Raw genomic sequence first — 20,596 nt, forward strand, 5'->3', positions numbered from 1 at the left:
ATCTGAGAATTCTCAAACAATAATTAAGGAAGAAAGTGAAGGAATTAAAATGAGTGTGCCATGTTCTAAACTTTGGGGGGGGAATACAAAGATGGTAATCAAGGATATGTGAATATATTTAGCTAGGATATGTGGATGTATTCTGGCTTGGTTGAAGCTTTTGATTCACACGGCTATATTTGGATATGTGGATATATTTAGCATGTATGAACAATCTGAATATTGAAAAAAGAAATCATTCACACGATTGATTATACTGCTTGATTATATTGAAAGTTTAGCAAATCTATTATGTTTTGTGATTCTGTGTTTTTTGTTATCCGTACTCAGTTATGACCAATTTTAATTTTTTTATGGTTTTTCCAGCTACATTGAGCATTGAGTTTGAAATTTTGATCCAAACATGAATTTAGAGCTTTGCCAATTTTTAGTGACGTTTATTCCGTTTCAATTCATCGCCCTTGTTGAGTTGAATCTGTTATGGTCTTGTTTAAGCTAAAAATTCTAGTATTAAGGTTAGCATACCCCAAGTTTGCTTGAATTAAGGCACTTTTGGTGATAAATTGATTTACATATATTGTGGGTTTATACTGCTTGATTATACTGTTTGATTCTTGGCTAATTGTGGGTTTGATATATATGTAATTTCAACAAGAACTATGAGTAATGATACAGGCAAAGCACATTGGGACATGAGCACCACAGGTGTTTTTCTCAAAATATGTGTTGACCAGATTTATAGCAAACTTTGTCAAGGATCTTCATTTACAAAACAAGGTTGGGACAACATTCATAAAACTTTCAATGAAAAGACAGGAAGAGGATATGAAAGAAAGCAACTGAAAAATAGGTTAGATAACTTAAGAAAAGAGTGGAAGACATTTGATAAACTAATTGTTAAGGAGACCAGTATAGCATGGGACCCTGAAAGGAACACAGTGGTGGCATCTGATGAGTGGTGGGAGAGGAAATTACGGGTATGAACTAGCTTGTGTTAATTTAGAAGCAGTATTATACTTTTGGAATATATTTAACTTTGGTTTACTTTTAAGTTTGCAGGAAAATCCAGCATATGAAAAGTTTAGGCACCATGGGTCAAGGTTTCACACTGAATTGGAAACTATATTCAAGGACATTATGGCATGAGGAGATGATATGTAGGCACCATCTTGGACCGGGCCTGAGCCACAGAGGGGTGATCAGCCAAATGACTACCAACCAACAATGGATTGGCAAGAAGGTTCAGGGGATAGGTAAGAAGGTTCAGGGGATAGTGAAGACAACACTGGACGCTGTGCAAGAGTTTCAGGCTATTTGGATGGCATCAATTTAACTGCAAACACATCGAACACTACACCCACTGTACCTAGTGCTTTAGGGAGTCAAGGAAAGAGGAAGAGAGGTGAAGGGTTGGACAAGTACAAGAAGCAAAAAATGCCAATGACAAGAAGAATAACAGATTCAGTGAGTTTGATTGAGAAGGCTTCAATTAGTTAAGCAGAGAAAATAAACAAAATCTCCAACAATGATAACACTATTGAGCTTACCAATGATCTGCTGAGTATGCCTGAAATTGTCAGTGACACTCATCTATGTGTCGTCTGTTGTAATCTGCTGGCAAACAAGACATTCAGGGACATATATGCTGGTTTAAGAGAAAATCGGGAGGTATTAGTAGCTTGGTTGAAGCACAATGCTGCAAACCCGCCGCCATATGCTGTACCCAAGAATCCTTGAGTTGTGCCTAGTGACTTATTATGATTTTTGTTTATTTATCTTAATGTACTTGGTTATTGTGTTTCATGACAATGTGTTTAATGATTATGTGTGTTTCATGACCTTGTTGAATGTTGTGTGTTTCATGACTACGTTTAATGTTGTGTTTCATGACTATGTATAATTATTATGTTACAATTTAATGGCTATTTATCACTTATCTTTTCTCTTCTTTTTTTGTGAAAATAGTACTCACATTTAATATTTAACTGCTCACAGGTAACATAATCCATGTTTGATTCAACAAATGGTTGGGGCGAAGGTTGGGACGACGAACGGTCTCAATTACTTCCTGCCTTACATGAACAAACAACACAATTATCACAATTAAGTGTGTTAATGGGTCAGTATGTGACACCTTTTCTATGCAAACAGCCATGCAAAACTAGCGAATAAACAGGTTATTTATGGGTTCAAGAACTTTTGCATGGGCATGAAGGACGGTCTAAGGAAATGTTTCGAATGGAAACAAAGATATTCCATCGGTTATGTTCTAAATTGGTTGAACATGGGTTGCAAAATTCTAAGTACATAGGTGTCCAGGAATCTGTTTCCATGTTCTTGAATACAATTGCGTATGGTCAGTGTAATAAGATGATTTAAGAAAGGTTTCAGCGTTTAGGAGAAACTATCAGTCGGCATTTTCATAGAGTGTTGGATGTTTGCCTCAATTTATCTCCAGAAAATATCAAGCCTATTGATCCTGCATTCTCCTATTGCCACCCAAAAATAGCAAATGATCCACGATACTTCCTATTTTTTAAGGATGCAATCGGCACAATTTGATGGCACCCATATAAAATGTCAAGTTAGTCAAGCTAGGCAAGACAAATATATTGGGAGGAAGGGATTTCCAAGTCAAAATGTCATGGCCGTATGTGATTGGGATATGTGCTTCACGTTTGTGTTGGTGGGCTGGGAAGGTAGTGCACATGATGCTCGTGTCTTTTAATCTGCTATTTCAACTCCATCCATGAATTTCCCTAATCAACCTGAAGGTATATTTTTGTAAATTTCAAATCAATTATTTTAAAATTAAGCTTCAATTGCAGTATTTTCACCTCAACATAATTGAGTCATGATTTTCTAGGCAAATTTTATTTGTTTGATGCTGGTTATTCATCACAAGTGGGATACCTTGGCTTGTACAAACGTGAGCGCTATCACCTTCCAGACTTTAACCGTCAGCCAGGATTTGGAAATGAGAATGAGGCCTCCAATTATTATCATTCAAGTTTGAGATGCACTATTGAAAGAACTTTTGGGGTTTGGAAGAATAGGGTTGCAATCTTAAGAGACATGCCCAGATTCAAGTTTCAAGCACAAGTCCGCATAGTTTGTGCAACAATGGCTGTCCATAATTTTATCAGGCAAAATTCTCCAACTGATGACCGCTTTATACAAGCTGAGCATGGAAGTATAATAGATGAAGACAATAATCATCTAGCTGGTGAGGCATCCTCGTCAAGTTTAACATCTACTACACAAATGAATCGTGTTCGTGACTCAATTAGAGACCAAATTATGCAAAGCTTACGATCTAATTAGTTATGTCATTTTATTTAGTTTAGTTAGAGACCAAATGAATTTTAATTTGATTTATGTACATGTTTGTCCATTAAGTACGATCTAATTACTTATGTAGTTTTATTTACTCTAATTAGAGATGAAATGAATTTTAATTTATATTCATGTTTGTCCATTATATATATTTAATTAATTATCTATAATGTGTTTTTAAATTTTTCTTGGTAACATATATTTTTATTTTATAATCTCACAAATCAATTATTTTTATTTTATCATAATAATTTTAGATTTTTTTTCACAATTATCATATTAAAAATATCAAACACTACTATTCAATATAGTATATGCCATTTTCAGTCATTTTATAACTAAACTAACTTTTCTATTCATCCAAACAACTTTTAACTTTTTCAATTGACTTTTAAAAGCATCTATCCAAACATACCATAACTAACTTCAGTTAGAAAAGTCAGTTGGACTAGAAGTCAGTTTTGCCCAACGCCAATCCAAACATACCCATAATGTTCTTCTTACTTGTAATTAAGGATCATGTAACGATCAAGTCAATTACCTCATGTTTGCTACTCCCAATAAAATTCACTGACAACTATGAAATCTTATGCTAGTATATGCACCAGTATAGAAAGACATTTTTACACCAATTAAAAAGATTTTCTAACACTGGCTGTATAAACCAGTATGGATACAACTAATATAGAAAGTATTGGACTTTTTAAACTGGTTCTACAACCAATGTAGAAAATCACAATTGTACACTGGTTGTTATCACAATCGGTGTGGAAATCTGTTAATATTTTTTAAAAAAATTATTCTAAGACTAATAATAAATTTTAATTTATTAGTAAGAAGGATGCTCTATACTAGTCTCATAAATCCTTATTACAAAGATATTGGTTTTTCCGTAATTAACAAATCCAAGTATTCCAAAGGCCCTTATATATCCCTATATCAACCCTTTGTGATATGTGGATTTGTTGTAAAAGGCTAATAATTTGACGATGGGTGGTTTGGAGATCACTTCAACATACTTCTTACTAAATTATGATTTCTCTTCCAGTTTCAGGAAAGATAACAATTTGAATTTTTTTGAAAAAATAATTGTTAGGTAATAACAATATATATATTGGTTGCTATTTATAATTATGCTCAAAATAAGTTGAAACATTCTAATAGTTGGACATACATTTATTGAATAAAAACATTTTGACCAATCATCATCCTCTTCTATTGTATAGATAACAAACCAATTAAAATTAATACACACACACTAACAACAGAACAAAATTAACCCCAACATATTAATCAGTATAATATATATACAGTATCAATAGGGAAACAGGCCTAAAAAAATGCTTGACTGATCGAGTAGTTGCTAAATATATATTGTTGATTCTTTCACACATTTTGGCATATCTGTGCTCTAAGGTATATGATGTTTGGCTCGTTGCAACCTAGGAAAGCGATATAACTTGTACTCCTGAGTGGGCATATGTATATGCCCGAAAGGTTGAGGAATGACCCGTTATGATCCTCCACGTTACAAGCGTGCACACAAAGTACTACCTCTTCTTAATATAAAATTTACTTAATTAATTTGGAGATATTAAGAAAATTAGTTTAGTTAGTTATTTGTAATAAATAGATGTTATTTTTCCTAAAATATCATTGCTAATAATATGTATTAGCTAAAACTACCATTTGATATAATCTTTAACATGTACAAGTATTAAAAGGACTACTTAAAAAAATATATATATATATAAGACAAAAAAAGATTAGGGGTTTTATATTTAGGAGTAAATTATATTAAGTATCATAGCAACAACATTTCCCAACAAGCCACAAAGAAACAAACTATGTACGTATCACCAATATATGTCTAAACATATCAGAGCAGCAAACATATACATCCAAGCCAATTATGAGGAAACTTGTTATTAGGGAAAATGACAAAAAAAAAAAAAGAAGTTGGCAATTGCAATATTACAATTAGGTACCTAAGAGGTCAAAATCTCAAGAGAGGAAGCTATACCTGATCTGATATTTTGTAAATATAGTCAAATGACTAAAATATCCTTATATCTTTTTTTTTATAAAAAAACAAAAGCTATCAAACTTGTCATTTCCAGTACATTTCTTGACATTTGTTATTCAACCCTTATCTTTGCCAGTTCACAATTTATTAATAAATAATAATTTGTCATTGCCAATACACTTTTTTTTTTATTCAACACTTGTCATTGCCAATTCACAACTTATTAATAAACCCTTTGATATAAGGGTATTTTTGCTATTTAACTATATTTACAAAATAGCATATCAGACATCACTTCCTTTCCTAAAATTTTGATATCTTAACTGCCTAAATTAGAATATTGTAATTTTTAACTTCTTTTTATGTCATTTTTTCTTATTATTGTTATTTAAGAGTTTGTCTCTTAATAATCATGTTCGGCAAAATCTGTTCTTTTCTAATATGGGTAGCTTGTGAATGTTCTATTAAAATTTTTTATCTATAATTAAATAAGTCCATCTCTTTTCTATTGTAGATAAGTTGTGGTGATTTCATTTATTTTCTTTAATTATGATATGTGTGTTAGAAGTTTAAGGTTTGCTCTTTCTATCATAGTTATTAATTAGTGCTATATACTTCAACAAGAGCACATTTGATGCTTATCACAGTGATGAGCATAGAGTTCTCATCTTAATGTGAATTATTCAGATTGACTTTGAATGCTCCATATTGAATTTTTTTATATATTTTAAATAATTTTTATTTTAAATATATAATTCAAAATAAAGATTATCTTAATGTCATTAGGTGACGAGGCCTTTGGCTCTATAATACTCAATTGATTATATTATTTGAAAAAGCTAAGTTTTCTGCATATAATTAGCAAGTAACAATATGGAAGGCTAGAGAAAATTTTAAAATAAAAGTTTTTATTTATATTTTAATTTGCATGAGATAATAAATTCTTTTTTGGAGGGGAAAGGTTTAGGTGAGTTGGGTTCTAGGGCTCATCAGGATCAAAGCATACCTTCAAGTTCAAAGAATACTTACAAAGTTCCTTACAAATTAACTACCAATAAGGTCCTTATATTGGCAACAGGATTCAAACTCATAATCTTATGGGTTATAAACCAACTCCTTATCAACTGGACCAACTCTTATTTTTATGAGATAATAAATTCTAAGTATAAACTGTAGTCCTCTTCTTCTTTCCCCCTATTTTGCTACAATTAGAGAGGTTTCTATTCTGTTTTGAAAACTTATATTTTAATCCAATTTTCCATTAACATTCTTAGAAATATTTGTTTGATAAAATTGGGGATAAATCCCCATTTGAAAAATTAATTGTAGAATGGGACCTAAACTTTTAAGGTCCTTTTATAGAATTAAAAAGGAAAGGAAAACTACAATACCATTAATAAAATACAATTAGAATCAAATATATGCAACTGAAAATAAAAAATGTGCAACTGGAGATTAAGGATATACAATGAGTAATATGAAATTTGGTTCTATATACAACTTGGCATATGCAATATGTAATTAGGATCAAACATATGTAATTGGAGATCAAAGATATGTAATTAGGATCAGTAATATACAATTAGATCTTATATGTAACTAGGCATATGCAATATGCAATTAGGATTAAACATATGCAACTGGGGCTCAAGGATATGCAATTAGGATGAGTGATATACCATTAGGTCTATGTAATATGCAATTAGGATCAAGCATAAACAACTGAAAATTAAGAATATGCAATTAGGTCCTATATGTAATTAGGCATCATCAATATGTGATTATGATCAAGTATATGTAACTTAGAATCAAGGATATGTAATTATGATCAGTGATATGTATTTGGGATCAATGATATGCAATTAAATCCTATATGTAATGAGGCACATGCAATATACAATAAGAATTAAACATATGCAACTGGGGTTCAAGGATATACAATTAGGATGACTGATATATAATTAGGTTCTATATGTAACTAGGCATATGCAATATGCAATTAAGATTAAGCATATGCAACTGGAGATTAAGAATATGCAATTAGGTCCTATATGTAACTAGGCATATATACAATATGCAATTAGGATTAAGCATATGCAACTGGAGATTTAGAATATGCAATTAGGATTAGTAATATGTAATTAGGATCAATAATATGTAATTAGGTCTTATATACAACGAGACATATGCAATATACAATTAGGATTAAGCATATACAATTGGGGTTCAAGGGTATGCAATTAGTTTCTATATGCAACTAGGCATATGAATATGTAATTAGGATCTAGCATATGCAACTGAAAATCCAAGATATGAAATTAGGATTAGTGATATGCAATTAGATTTTATATGCAACTAAGCACATGCAACATGCAATTATAATCAAATATATGCAACTTGGAATTAAGGATATGCAATTCAGGTTATTTGGTCTTTTACCCCCAAACTCATTGTCATCTAAGATCAGGTCTCATTCTACAATTAACTTTTCAAACGGGAATTTATCCCCAATTTTTCCTATTTGTTTTGTCACAATGAATATTTTTTTTAAGTAAAGTACAATATCTCTATCTTTAGATGGAAGGAAAAAAAACTAGGGAAAAAATAAGAAAAGGAATAAGTTTTCTCTTATTTGGATAGGAGGGAAGAGTGAGGCAAGGAAGAGCGAAAGAGAAAATAATCGAATAATCTCATATTCTACTTTTGATTCAAGTTTTTTTTAATTTTATTTATGGCTACTTTATAATTCTTTCGCATTTGGAATTTCCAATATGTCACATCCCAGATTTTGGGCCTAGAAATACTAAAATTAGGCTGAATTGGGAGGCCACTAGATCCCTTATGGCAGGAGTCCCAGAGATTTCCTAGAAGGATAGAGGGATTTCTAGGGACTAAATCGCAAAGATAAAGCTTTCTAAGACTGAGAAAAGAGAAAGTTAGAGACTCAAAAGAAGTCTCGAGGCCCAAGAATAAGAAATAGATATGAATGTAGACCAATAGTTATGTTGGAGGCCTCAATGAGGTGAATTTTAAGGTTAAGCCAACTAGGGGCAAAACTATAATTTCGTAAAGTTTTAGGCTAGTAAGGGCAAAAATAGAAATTATGCCCGAAAATCTTAGAAAAATCCCAGAAAATGGGAAATGATAGGTTAAGGTCCGAACACTTCAGAAAAATTCCAGAAAAATAGGAATAAGGTTCAGAAGCCTGTATGAGGCTAAAAATGACAAAAATGCCCCTAGAAGGAATTTGTGGAATTCCCAGGGTTTTGACTGATTTTGAATATTATTGAAAATGAATTATTTAAAGTATAGGGAGGCCTCAGATAATTGGAAGAAAATGGGGGGAAAATACTTGAGGAATTATCACAAGTTTTAAAAATAATTCCGTCCCCAAAAAGAGAAGAGATTGGCTTTAATGGAATTTAAACCTTATTTACATACTATCCGGGGAAAGTCAAAGTCAAATATCTAGAGGTTGACTTTTGACTTAAGAAAAATTAGAGGAATTCCATGTAATGAATAAATAGTATTGGTACCCGGAGATAAATTCTCGGAGTTGTGGACCAGTAGAAAGAATTCGGTCAAGATCACTTCGAAATAAATATCATTAATTATTTTAATGGAAGAACAAGGAAAGAGCATCACTCTATCTTTAGGCATGTTATATAATGCCATGTGCATTTATTTGAGGAAAGAAAATAGTACTAGAACATGTCCTAGTGGTCCCGGGTAAGTCAGGGCCCAAAAAAGTACCTTATACGGTACAGAATGGCAAGATAGGTGGAGGAATACCTAAGGGTTGTATTTTGCACGAATTTATATCAAATTTCTCCCTATTTTAATGCCTTAATGATAAAGGAAAATGGAAGAGACAAGTGTACGGTTTGATGGGAAAAGAAGGTATTACGTGTACGGCTGGATACCAGACACGTGTACGGTCAGATGCAAGACACGTGTATAGTTGGATTAAAAGCATATAGATTGATGATGTAAGCATGATGTCATCATGATGAGGTAAGCATGATGTCATAGGACACTTGTCACCATAAGATTAAAAGAGAAAATGGACGGTCCAGATCAAGCCACACATTTTTAAGATCAACGGCCTAGATTCAGTCTTATTTTCTATAAATATCCCCTCCCCTCCCTCTCATTTCGTCCAAGCTCATGGAAACCTTGGGGAAGCTCTGGCAAAATGGTTTCTAGAGAGAGAAAGAAGACAGAGAAAGAAAGGCCAAGTGGTCTCATGCAAGATCAAGCTCTAAAGCAAGGTATGTTCATAATTTTTGATGTAGTTTTCACTTCTCTTGTTGTTGTTGAGCTTAGTTATGGGTTTTAATGATTTTTTAGAGCTTGAAACCTTTAGGGGAGGTGCTGCACGAAATTGTTAAGTGTGAGGGAGGATGAAATTGATGTTAGAATAATGTTTAAAGGCTTGAAAGAAACACGAATCAAGTGGGTTTATGTTGAAATTGGTTGAATTTCATGATTGTGTAACTTGAGGAAATATTTCGGCTAGACCTGGTTCTTGTGCCTAGGATGTGATTTTGATGATTTTAATGCTTCCAGTGTGTTTAAAATAAAAAATTGTGCAGGAATAAGATGAAAGAATGAAGTTGGAAGCATTGGAATCAAAACTGAAAATTAAGTGGCAGATTTCGGTTTTGGCCTAGAACCAGGAGAAGGAGTTGGATTTTGATGAATTTGAGCTCATATTTGGATTCTTTGGGAAAAATTGTATAGGATTGGTCTAAGGAAACAATTTTTACAAAGCTAGAACACTACATTATAAATTAAGGAAAAAGGGATTAGGTTTAAGGATACAAGTCTTCCATATTGTGTAATTCTTGGTCCTAATGAGTAATATGACCTCAGTGGCTGTGATTAGGACCTTGAGGCATCCAAGAGAAGGTTTAGATATGGTTGAGAAAGCAACTTTAATGGTTGGAAACAAAAAGGGAGTAAGAAGAAAGCTTAAGGACGTAAGGTAGCAAACTTCACTTCACTCTTATGTGCTTGGTATTTGCTTGCATGTATGACATGTTTCTATGTTATATGATTTTATGAACTCATGTGTGTTGTCATTGTGAATATGTTTGAAATATGCCATAGGCCTATGTGTTTTATAATAAATGCATGATAATTTCTAAACATGTCATTATGTTATAAAGATGTTAAGTTGCAAGAATGTTATAAATGTCAAGCTTGCCATGTATGTTTGGGTGGTTATTGTTTGCTACTAAGATTCTCCCGAATCTCACCCCTCCCTAACCCACCATTTAGGTCAAGTATGATGGACAATGATTGCATGAAGGAGAGCATGAGAAAGAAGGAGAAAAAAGTGGAGAATTATTCATGTTAATGATTGAAGCTGTTGGTTAATGTATAATTCTCCTATTGTTTAAATTATATATATGAATGCCAATGATGTAATGTATTTATTTAGAATGTTTATGGCATGAATGGAAAGGTATTTGAATGAATAGAAATCCATAAGGCTAGTTGTTGCATGTTCAAATGAGGGGAGAATTAAAGTAAGAATTGTTTAATGAATAAAACGTGGGTGCTGGAGCAGTCAACGTCTAGCTCCAGTTTGACCTACTAAATGAAAGAGTTAAGCCATGAAGTTTGGCAGACATGTTGTACACATCCCAAGCTTTAAAATGATAAATAGATCACCTCAATTGGATGTGTACCCAAGGAGATACGAATTTTCAAAATTGAGGCGCGGAATCTGAAAGTTCCCGATTTTACCAAATGAATAGTAACCCAAGTAATTATGTTGAAATTTTAAATCCATGGGCTTGTGTTGAGATCTGCTTGAACCATAACGCTTACGAGTGCATACTCTGAGGGGTTAAAGGAAAAATGTTTCACAATAAATAATATACATACACATATTTTCACAATCTCTTTCAACTTTTATACTAACTTTTTATCATTTATTAATAATTTTAAATAATATTTAATTTTTTCCCTTCTTTTCATTATGTATAATTTAAAAACTTTATCCAATTTTTTTTTAATTTTTACCTTGAATAATAATATTTTGCGCTAAATTGTTTTGTTTAATTTAAAATATAATCACATGATAATATATCTTAACCAAATAAGTTTTTTCATTTTGGTATTTAATTTTTCTACATAAGAATAAGGGTTTTTTTTTTTTGGTGATATGAACAAGAGTATTTTAGTCATTTATTCAGTCATTTAAATATTAGCTCATTTTCTTTCATTCCTATTTTCTCTCTTCCATCCAAACAAGAGGGATGGTAGCATTTTCTCTTTGGTTTTATTTTATTTTCCTTTTCTCTCTTCTCATTTTCTTTTCTCTCAATTTTTCTTTCGATCCAAATGAAGCATAGAGTTTTTATAGTTTTTAAAAATAGAAAGGAAGCATGCACAATTAAGATAAAATATTAGAAAAATTAGTACATTGTATTAGAAAAATTAGTACTTTTTAATTTTTATTTTAAATTTTCTTATTATTTTTTGAGTTAAAGTATATATTTGGTCTTTTAGTTTTATATAAAGCTTTAATTTGATCCTTTAAATTTTAAAAGCATATTTTTGGCTCTTTAATACTAAAATTATTAGTCTCAAATGATAATTTTTTGTAATAATAATTGTTATTTTAAAACTTAAATTCAATATATTTGCATTTAAGAATGTTTCATTAACATTCAAGATCTCAATATCATCTTTATTTGTTAATAATTAAGGGTTAAAAGACTAAGAATATATTATTAGTTTTTAGAATTAATGGACCAAATTAAATTTTCATATAAAATTAAAGGATTAAAGTATGCTTTTATTCTAAATTTATAAGACACACTCTAACTATGGGATTATCAAGGAAACTCAAGGCTCTTCTTGAGAAGAGAGTGGAGTGTTGCAACCACCAGTGTTCAAACTAAAACATAAGGTAGTTGACAAGGGGTTTCTGGCTCTTCTTGAAAAGAGAATGGAGTGTTGCAACCACCAGTGTTCAAATTAAAACATAAGGTAGTTGAGTTTCTAGTTGTTTTTTGGGGGTTCCTGGAAGCCTAGAGGTGCATATGAAATGACAATATTGTCATTTTTATTTGGGAGAATTTTAGTAAAGGACCATTGTAGCATCTTATTTAAAAAGAAGGACCAAAAAATTCTAAAACCTCAGTTTAGATGTTAAAGTCTGAAATGAAAATAAATTTGAGAACAAAAGATCCAAAATACCTTTAATCCAAAATGAAGAGTCGGGAAAAATGGAAAAAGTTGAGCAAGAAAAAACAAAAGACTGACTGTCTTAAATCTTTACAAAATATCCTAATGGGGTGTCGCCGTGTTGCACTATTGTATTCTTGTGTGTGTTATGTATTTTACATTTCATTTAATTTATATATTTGTAATTTATTTTATTCCTACAAAATTTTCTAAAACTCGTTTAAAATTGAAAGGATTAGTAATGCTTAAATAATTATAATATGTCAATTTGAAAAATACATTAATATTTTTATTTAATCCTACTTAATATTATTGATTTACTCATTCTGAAAATTGTAGCTTATTGTATTTATTAATGAATTTATAAGTGTTAATAAACATTTTAACAAGTACTCGTACGTAGAATAACAAGTGTTATAATATGAAAAATCTTACAAATCTTTACTTTCATAAACATGCATTTATTGGTCAAATGTGAGTTATATTTTTGCCATCTAATCCATTTAATCATGTGCTGCAAAAAAAAATTCAAAATAAATACAAATATCTAAATATAAATGAACATGAGAAATAAGAAGACTAACAAAAAAAATTAGAAAATTTACAAGAAATATAAGGAAATTTACAATACCATTTAAGGTTCTATAGATAAAAAAATATATGCCAAGATCTACATAAACAATTAAAATAAGAAAATTTACAATGAAAATTAGATGTTTTATAAAAAACATTAAAAAAATTAACAACATATAAAGGAATTAACAGTAAAAATTAGAAAATTTAAAATAAACATAAGAAAATTAACAACAAAAATTAGTTGATTTACAAGACATGTAACTGAGTTGACAACAAAAATGAAGCCATTTACAATAAACATAAGAGTATTTACAATGAAAATTAGGCCATTTGTAATATACATAAGGCCTACTTTTTGTTAGTAATTCCCTTATATGTTGCTGTCGACTCCCTTATATTTTTTACAGATTGCCTAATTTAAGAGGATTTGCAACAAAAATTAGGTAATTTACAAGAAACATAAAACCTCATTTTTATTGTTAATTTCGTTATCTGTTGTTGTTAATTTTCTAATATTTCTTGTAAATCGCTTAATTTTTATTGTTAATTTCCTCATATGTTGTTGTTAATTTTTTTATGTTTTTCAGAAATTGCATAATTTTTGTTGTTAGTTCCCTTATATGTTGTAATTTTTGTAAATATTTTTCTCTATACAGAATCTCAAATGGTATTGTGAATTTTCATATATTTCTTGTAAATTTTCTAATTTTTATTGTTGATAATTCATATTTATATATTTACATTTATTTTGTCATATATTTTTCTTTGCATCATATGATTAAATAGATTAAATGTAAAAAAATATAACCCCCATTTGATCAGCAGAAATATATCTATGAAAAATGAAAATTTGGTTATTAATGAGAACGTATAAGGATGATGGATTTGCATCAGTTAGAGTTGTTTTGGTCTTTTTCTCTTATCAATTTAATTTTATGATGGGGCTTAACAGATTGATTTAAAGTTTTAGATTTTTTTCTAGGACTTTTTGTTTAATAAATCCAACAAATTAGAATGAAAGTAAAGAGTAAAGACTTGCAGGATTTTTCATATCATAACAATTGTTATTCTCTGTAGAGTACTTGTTAAAATGTTTATTACCACTTATAAATTTATTAATCTATGAGTACAATAAACGATAATTTTTAGAATGAGAAAATAAATAAAATTAAGTAGGATTAAATAAAAGTATTAATGTATTTTTTCAAATCAACATATTATAATTATTTAAATATTACTAATCATTTCAATTTTAAAGGAGTTTAAGAAAATTTTGTAAGAATAGAATAAATTACAAAAATGTAAATTAAATGAAATCTAAATTTTTTTTTAATTTTTTCTTCCTCAAGTTTCTCTTTTTTTTTTTCCGGCTCTTTATTTCAGGTTAAGGGTTTCTTTTTGTCAATATGAAGTTAAGAGTATTTTGGATATTCTGTTCTCAAACTTATTTTTATTTCAGACTTTAAGGTCTGAATTGAAATTTTAGAATTTCTTGGTCTTTCTTTTTAAATAAGATGCTACAATGGTCCTCTACTGAAATACTCCTTTTTTATTTTTTATATGGGCCAAAATAATTAATTTTTTTAATAAAATGTATGCGAAATCAGCGCTTTTTAATTAATTAGGTCAGAAGATGAGAGAAAAACATTACTTATTGAAGGATATTTATGAAAAAAATAATATAACTTTAAAAGCATCAACTAATTTTATATTTTATATAATTTTAAAAAACAAAAACCTTGGGAGGACATTTATATGTATATTATAAGTAAAAGTTACCCCTGAACAAGGTTTGAGAATATATATGGTTGGCAGGAAAAAGAATATATATATATATTTTTGCGACGAATATAATTATTGCCGGTTATTGGTGATTAATTAATTAATTTTTTTGCCATCAACTAATTAATTTAGTTAATTATTTTTTCCATCGATTAATTGATTAACTAAATTTATAAGAAATGTCGTGCGTTGGTCAATGACAATACTTTAGAATTGGAAAATACTTTAGAATTTTGTCTCCATCTCTTATCGAAATAACTTCAACAAATTCCTTTACAATAATTCAGTAAGGAAAATTTAAGCTTGCGTGTACGTATCCCGTTCCACCCATCTCAATGATTCTCTAAATTATTCAAAGATAATAAAAATGCAAGAATGAAAAAAGCAAGAAAAATTGTTCTATATTCAGTAGAATAAGAAAAAGGCACCTTTCTTCAATTTTTAAAAAAACTTGTTTGACACTTTAAAATGTGTATAGAATTTTATGATTATTTAATATATTGTTTTATTGAATGGACCTGATATATTAATCGAATTATTTACTCATAGTTAGCTCAAGCGTGTAAAAATTACTCATGTAAAAATATTAAAATATTCATTGTCATGGACATATCCTCTTCTCATAGTGAGATAATAAACTAATTAGTAATAAGAGTGAAATGAACCATCTAAAATTGGCCTAGGGGATTAAAAAATGCGGACTGTTAATACTTATTTTATTAGATCAGCATGAATAAGTGGCAATAATTTTGCTTAAAAAATATTTTTGATTAATTCTACACCAATCCTTAATATAAGAGTGGGTTTGATTTTGATACTAGATATAATATCTCAATCAGCTTTGTCTCTTAAATTTATAATATGTTTTCATAGTATCCTTATTGATTACATATATTAATAAGATTTTTATCCAACAATAGTCATCATAAAAGCACAACATAATATTAATTATTATTTTTTCAGGGAATTAATTATTACTTCCTACATCTCTTATTATAAGAAATAACTATCAACATTACAAGGTTCAGTTAAATTTAGTTAAAAGCATTAAATTTGTAACATATATACTATCTCTCATCCTTAATATAAGAACTAGTTTGATACTCAATTTGAGCCAAACATAAGACTTCAATCTGCTTTATCTTTCATATTTATCTATATTTTTTCAAAATAGTCCTTGTAGTAGTTGCATATGTTAAATATTTTATCAAATGGTAGTTTTAGCTAATACACATGATTAGCAAGGACATTTTAGGGAAGACAAAACTTATTTATTAGCACTAACTAATTTAACTAATTTGTTTAATTTCCTCAAATTAGTTAGTAAGTTCTTATATTAATGACCGAAGGTAGTACATATTTTTCTAATTATATCATTGTTTGTAAAGACAGTATATGAGAGATGATAAGTAAAGAATACAAAGAGATAATAAATGATGTATATTTAATGTGGGTAAAAGTAAAAAGACAAGATTAAAATTTCATACAAAGAAAATTTGTTTCTTATTTAAGGACATCATTATTATAGGATTGTTAATACCTAATTTTATTATAGAATTGTTAATACCTAATTTTATTAGACCCGCATGAATAAGTGACAATAATTTTACTAAAAAAATAATTTTGATTAATTCTACATCCAATCCTTAATATAAAAGCGAGGTTTGAATTTGGTTCTGTTCTATCAGATATGGCAGGACTGGTTGTGGGGGAGTGCTAAAAGATAAAGAAGGACGATGGATCATGGATCATGGGTTTTAGTTGTAAACTGATTGTCGTATCTCTGGCGATTGCAAAGCTGATCGGATTCATCCATGGTCTCAACTTGTGCTAGACGAAAGGTTACAAATAGTTTGTTCTACATACAGACAGTGTTGGAGCCCTTTTCCTTTTGTATAGAGGCAGTGAGGCAGCTCATCCTTTCAAGGACATCATTGATAAAGCCAAGCTTTTGGGTCATAGGGACTGGTTAATTGTTCCATCTCATGTATCGAGGGAATCTTTGGTTATTGCTGACCAATTAGCAAAACGGTCTCATTCTTTAGAGGGTAATTTTTGTATCTTAAATCATCCTCCTCTCGATCTAGAGGGGATGGCTGATAGAGGAAACTAGGGTTGGGGTCGGGTCATTTAGTTGTGGTTGTTTTCAGTTTCTATTAAAAAAAATTACATATATTAAGAGGGTTTCTATCCAAGAATAGTCATGATAAAATATGGTATTTTAAGAAAATCAATTCATATTTGTTATAAATAACTAAATCAATTTTTTAAATTTATTTAAAATAATTAAGTAACTCTTATATTAAGAATCAGAGGAAGTATGAATCATTTGTGTGGGTAAAAAAAAAAAGGAGAGTAATTTGTAGCTGAAATGTACTCCTTTGTTTCTTTTGAGTAAAAACTGAATACCATTAACACAACAAGAAAGAAAAAAACTACAATACTACAACAAATAAGGATTAGCTTCCTTTATCGCCATTCATCTCAACTAGAGGAAAGATGAAGTGTTATCAGAGATGCAATAATTTCTTGGAGGAATTACAATCAAGTCCCATAAAAGAGAAATAATTATCAAAAGGTCCCAATAACAATTTCAATAGCCTATAATGACAAGTCTTATAGTGAGAATGACAACTTTTGGGATTTGTTTTTCAATTATTTTCCTTGCTTAGAATCTCATTTTAATTCTCCCTAATTTCTTTCAAGACCATGGGACATGTTGGCAAGATGGTCCGTAATAGAGTTGTCAACTCCAGGGGTATAATTTAGGGAAAATTACAAATAAAAACCCCTCAATATATAAAATGGCAATAAGGGACTTTGAATTTGAAAAATTGCTGCAGAGGACTTGGTCCCAATTTGCAATTATGAAATGTTGATTAAAAGACAAAAATACCCACCGGCTTCACATATCCTCCTCTGCTCCGTCCTCACAAACCCATATCCTTCTCTCCTCTCTTCTGCTTCGTTCTTCTCTTTCAACTAAGCATTTGAGGTAATACATCAAATATATTTCATTTGTGTTTGTGCTGAGTTGTGGGTGGGTAGGATTTTTTTTTTAGCTCTTTCAACCAAGCAAGCGAAGCACCCGCCTGGGTCCCAACGTTTTTTATCTTTAAAGTTAGAAAGGGATGAACAAATAATCAATCAGCCCAACGAGAAGCATAAAAGTTGAAATCCAAGCCTTTCGAGTATAAGCTAAAAACTCTTAACATCCTTGTTGCAGGGTTTGAAGAGGATGCATTTTGAGAAACAGGTGAGTGAAGCCTAGCCTACCAATAACACCCCCTTATTCAGATGATTATATGTTATCAAATGATAATTAGATGTTACTTTATCTATGAATGCAGTTATCAGATGATTTCCTGGACTTGATATTGTCAAGAAATGTTCAAAATTAGCTTTGATGTCATCAATGTTAGATGATTATCTGGACTTGTTATTTTCTATTAGAGACTTATAATTTTCTATTCTAGACTTGTAATTTTCTATTTTAGACTTATAATTTTCTATTTCAGACTTGTTATTTTCTGTTGCAAACTTGTAATTTCCTATATCAGAGTTGTGATTTTTCATTTCAAGATTATTATTTTTTATTGTAGACTTGTTATTTCCTATTGTAGACTTGTTATTTCCTATTGTAGACTTGTTATTTCTTATTACGGATTTGTAATTCCATATTGCAGACTTGTAATTCTTATCATAAACTTGTTATTTCTTATTGTAGAGTTGTAATTTTCTATTACAAACTTGTCATTTCCTATTGCAGACTTTTAATAACAAGTGTTGATTTAATGCCAATGAGATGCCAATGACAAGTTTATTAAGATGAATAACAAGTTTAGTAACACAAGTGACAAGTTCTGATAAGCATTTGATAAGAATTTAAGTTTGTGCATTAAAATGACAATTTTCACATTCTTGGATGAATGACAACTTCAGTAAGGCTAATGACAGCTTTAATAAGTCGAATGACAACTTCTGATAATCTACTCATACAAATTTGAGCTTAAACTGTTAAAATGACAGAATTTTCATATTTCTTTACGAAATGACAAGTTCAGTTAGTCAAATAACAACTTCTAATAAGGTTTTCATACAAATTTGAGATTCCCTGTTAGAATGATTGAATTTCTACATTTATTTACGAAATGACAAGTTAAGTAAGGTCAATGACAACTTCTGATAAGCTACTCATACAAATTTGAGATTTTTTTGTTAAAATAGCTGAATTTCCACATTTATTTATAAAATGACAAGTTCAGTTAGGCCAATGACAAGTTAAGTAAGGCCAATGACAAGTTCTTATAAGGTTTTGATACAATTTTAAATTTCTCTGTTGAAATCAGAATGTGTAGATTTCCTTGATAGTAAGCACTTCTGAGATAGGATTCATGACAAGTTCAATTAGGCCAATGACAAGTTAAGTATGACCAATAACAAGTTCCGATAAGGTTTTCATATAATTTTAATTTCTCTGTTGAAATGAGTAAATAAAATAAGAAAAAAGAAGAGATCCTGTAATGTGAGGGGGAGAAAGAAGCAAAACTAAAATCAAGAAAACCAAAACCAAGGGGGAAAAAAACACCATCATAGGTGCCCAAGCCCTCCACTTTGGTTCTTTCCCCATGGTTGCTAAAAAATATTGTTCATCATCGTCTTCATGGTCGCAGATCTAGGATGCCCTAACCTCATATCATTCTTCCCAACCTAGCTGCATCCATCGAAGGGCGGGCCCAATCTTGCAATCAAAACCCCATTCGAGCTTCTGTGATTGAGCAACACTATGAAGGGGTCGGTCCAATTTTCCCAACCAAACTGCACATGTGCTTTCCCTTCTTTTTGTTCCATGTCAATATTTTGTCTAATGGGAGAAGGCCTGCGTCCAAGCTCTTCAACATGTGCGTGAAATTGATAGTTCCACCCACCCCTTGAGTTCATCTTTGCTTTGCTTGTCACAATGGAACTTAGAGCGGACAAGTAGTTGGATGCAGTGACAGAGCAATGGGGATCTATACTTTGTCATCGATCCAATTTTTACCAGAATTTCTCATCTATAAATCCCCATAACTCTAGCCCCCATTGAGCATCACCCTTCCATTAATCTTCCCAGTTAAAAAATCTCTCTCCTTAGTCGATAAAATCGCTCCACCATGCTCCCTAAACTAAATCCCCACTAACTCACACACCCCACGTAGAGCCTTGAGGTCACTGGAAGAGAGAAAGAAATGAGGTGATGGAAGAAAGAGAAGGAGGGGGAAGAGAGAACTTCTGGATTGGACCGCAGTGGGAAAGAGAAGAAGATAATGTGATGGAAGAAAGAGAAGAAGGGCAATTTAGTCTTTTTTTTTACATTTCATAATTCATATTTGAGACTCATCTCTCACAGCAATTTTGTGAATTGAAATACCTAAATTACAATTTTATATTTTGAAGGTCTTTATTTGCAATTTTCCCTATAATTTAAAACAACCTACCAATTTCTATGAAATAAATTTCTAACTTTATTTATAAGCTTCTAAAAAGGTGTGCCGAGTCATCCCTATTTAACAAGTTAATAACCTCAATACAATCAGAGAAACTAAAAACCTACCTGTAAGTCTTAGACCAACATAAGTATAGTATAAGCCCAATTAATTCTGCAGCAACATGAGGAATCTTGGTAATTTTGCA

General features: G+C 30.5%; 1 protein-coding gene across 1 annotated transcript; it reads left to right on the forward strand.

Moving 5' to 3' along the window:
• The first annotated feature begins 659 nt into the window (after positions 1 to 659).
• LOC114730901 (L10-interacting MYB domain-containing protein-like) lies at positions 660 to 1,146 on the forward strand. The gene is made up of 2 exons (XM_028918040.1): positions 660 to 977; positions 1,060 to 1,146. The coding sequence occupies exons 1-2, from the start codon at positions 660 to 662 to the stop codon at positions 1,144 to 1,146; spliced, it is 405 nt and encodes a 134-aa protein (XP_028773873.1).
• The last annotated feature ends 19,450 nt before the right edge of the window (positions 1,147 to 20,596 follow it).

This window comes from Neltuma alba, unplaced genomic scaffold (assembly GCF_004799145.2).
Source record: "Neltuma alba isolate B1F8T4 unplaced genomic scaffold, ASM479914v2 tig00000390_pilon, whole genome shotgun sequence".
NCBI lineage: Eukaryota > Viridiplantae > Streptophyta > Magnoliopsida > Fabales > Fabaceae > Neltuma > Neltuma alba.

Bases quoted from the DNA above. Each gene is read 5' to 3' on its own strand.
- LOC114730901 (XM_028918040.1), top strand. From the start codon at position 660: ATGAGTAATGATACAGGCAAAGCACATTGGGACATGAGCACCACAGGT. The intron at 978-1,059 runs GTATGAACTAGC...TTAAGTTTGCAG, and splicing joins GGTGGGAGAGGAAATTACGG to GAAAATCCAGCATATGAAAA.